The following is a 2500-nucleotide window of genomic DNA, read 5'->3' as shown; positions in this document are numbered from 1 at the left end:
CCTCTTCTCTCTCTGCTTTTTCTCTTTATCTCCTTTCTCTACTATCTCTCTCTCTCTTCTCACTTGACTCTTCTCTATCCCCTCCTCCTCCTTTCCTCCTTCTGCTGCAGGTCAACATAGTGATTTTTCTGCTGGCTGCCAAGGCCTCGTGTGGACGCAGGCAACGCTCCTTTGAGAAGTCAGGAACCATGTGAGTGTGTGTGTGTGTGTGTGTGTGTGTGTGTGTGTGTGTGTGTGTGTGTGTCTGTGTCTGTGTCTGTGTCTGTGTGTCTGTGTGTGGAATTAGAACTTACAGGGGCCATGTGAACCAGCATGTCCACCAAGCTAATTACTGGTGAAGGGAGAAACACTATCTTAATTAACATTCCTTGAAAATAACATCAGTCAAGGGTGTGTGTGTGTGTGTGCTGCTCTGTGTATGGCCTGTTTGTGTGTGTCCGTGCTCACATATTCATGTTCTCTCTTTAGTGCTGCTCTGCGTATGGCCTTCCTGCTGTTGCTGCTCATCAGCGCCACCTGGCTTCTGGGTCTGATGGCCGTCAACAGCGACGTCATGACCTTCCACTACCTGTTCGCTATCTTCAGCTGTCTACAGGTGAGCTTCATACACTCACACACACTCAGCATGACCAGTTGATATCCCTGAAGCTGAAGCATAAATCACTTCTCAGGATCCATATCTGCGCTATAACAGCTTCTAGTTCAAGCACACACACACACACACACTCACACGCACACACAGTGTTTTTGCCAACTCTAGTCAGACTGAATATTTGCCTTTTCATTCTCTGTGTTGCTTGTTTGCTTGAGTCTGTGTGTTTTACTCTCTAACTCTCTCTATGGTATGTCTGTGTGCGTGTGTGTGTGTGTGTGTGTGTGTGTGTGTGTGTGTGTGTGTGTGTGTGTGTGTGTGTGTGTGTGTGTGTGTGTGTGTGTGTGTGTGTGTGTTTGTGTCTCCAGGGCATCTTTATCTTCTTCTTCCACTGCATCTTCAACAAGGAGGTTAGGAAGACCCTGAAGAACGTCCTTACTGGGAAGAAGCCCCTACCAGAGGAGTCCAGTACCACACGTGCCTCTCTACTCACTGTGAGGAAATACACACACACACACACACATACTGTATATATATATACACACATATACTGTATACACACACATACACACACACATATACATTATGTACACACACACACATATATGTATACACATATATACACACACATACACATACACATACACACACACACATACTGTATATATATACACATACTGTATATACACACATGCATATATATATATATATGTATATATATACACACACACACATATATACACACACACACTCACATACACATATACACTCATACACTTGGCTACTTACACACATACCTTTCTGCATTCAAAAGCGCACTCACCTTTCTGCATACATACCCTCACCCATCAACACACACATTAACACACTCTTTCATCTCCAGCGCTCTCTGAACTGCAACACGTACACAGAGGACGGCACCATCTACCGGTCGGCCATTGGCGAGTCAACGGTTTCCTTGGAGACACCGGGCAGGTCAGCAAAGAGCAGCTACCTAGCTTACACACTCAGGTAACTAATGCTGTGCATGGCAAGGCATGGCTCACACACTCACACTCTCCCTTTATCTCTCTCCCTCTCTCTCTCTCTCTCTCTCTGTTTCTAACACACTAACACTCTCCCGCTCTCTCTCTCTCTCTGTTTCTCTCTCTGTTTCTCACACACTCACACTCTCCCTCTCTCTCTCTCACTCACACACTCACACTCTCCCTCTCTCTCTCTCTCTCTTTCACACACTCACACTCTCTCTCTCCCTCTCTCTCTCTCTCTCTCCCTCTCTCTCTCTGTTTCTAACACACTCTAGCGCTCTCTTTTTAATCTCTGTTTCTCTCTCTGTTTCTCTCTCTGTCTCTCTCTCTCTCTCTCCCTCTCTCTCTCTGTTTCTAACACACTCTAGCGCTCTCTTTTTAATCTCTGTTTCTCTCTCTGTTTCTCTCTCTGTCTCTCTCTCTCTCTCTCCCTCTCTCTCTCTGTTTCTAACACACTCTAGCGCTCTCTTTTTATCTCTGTTTCTCTCTCTGTTTCTCTCTCTGTTTCTAACACACTCTAGCGCTCTTTTTATCAATGTTTCTCTCTCCCTCTCTCTTTTTGTTTCTAACACACTCTAGCGCTCTCTTTTTAATCTCTGTTTCTCTCTCTGTTTCTAACACACTCTAGCGCTCTCTTTTTATCTCTGTTTCTCTCTCTGTTTCTCTCTCTGTTTCTAACACACTCTAGCGCTCTCTTTTTATATCTGTTTCTCTCTCCCTCTCTCTCTCTGTTTCTAACACACTCTAGCGCTCTTTTTAATCTCTGTTTCTCTCTCTGTTTCTCTCTCTGTCTCTCTCTCTCTCCCTCTCTCTCTCTGTTTCTAACACACTCTAGCGCTCTCTTTTTATCTCTGTTTCTCTCTCTGTTTCTCACACACTC

At 44.9% G+C, this 2500-nt stretch overlaps 1 protein-coding gene across 1 annotated transcript in view; it reads left to right on the top strand.

Moving 5' to 3' along the window:
• LOC308375549 (cadherin EGF LAG seven-pass G-type receptor 1-like) overlaps nt 1-2500 on the top strand; it is a 101895-nt gene that overhangs the window by 95098 nt on the left and 4297 nt on the right. The window contains 4 exon segments of the mRNA XM_080851715.1: nt 111-190; nt 469-595; nt 961-1086; nt 1476-1603. Coding sequence (XP_080707841.1) covers nt 111-190; nt 469-595; nt 961-1086; nt 1476-1603 — 461 coding nt within the window.

The sequence above is a fragment of the Sprattus sprattus genome (genome assembly GCF_963457725.1).
Source record: "Sprattus sprattus genome assembly, chromosome: 14".
In the NCBI taxonomy this organism is placed as follows: domain Eukaryota; kingdom Metazoa; phylum Chordata; class Actinopteri; order Clupeiformes; family Clupeidae; genus Sprattus; species Sprattus sprattus.
Note: the sequence above shows the minus strand (reverse complement) of the source record. Positions and strands in the feature narration are given on the sequence as shown.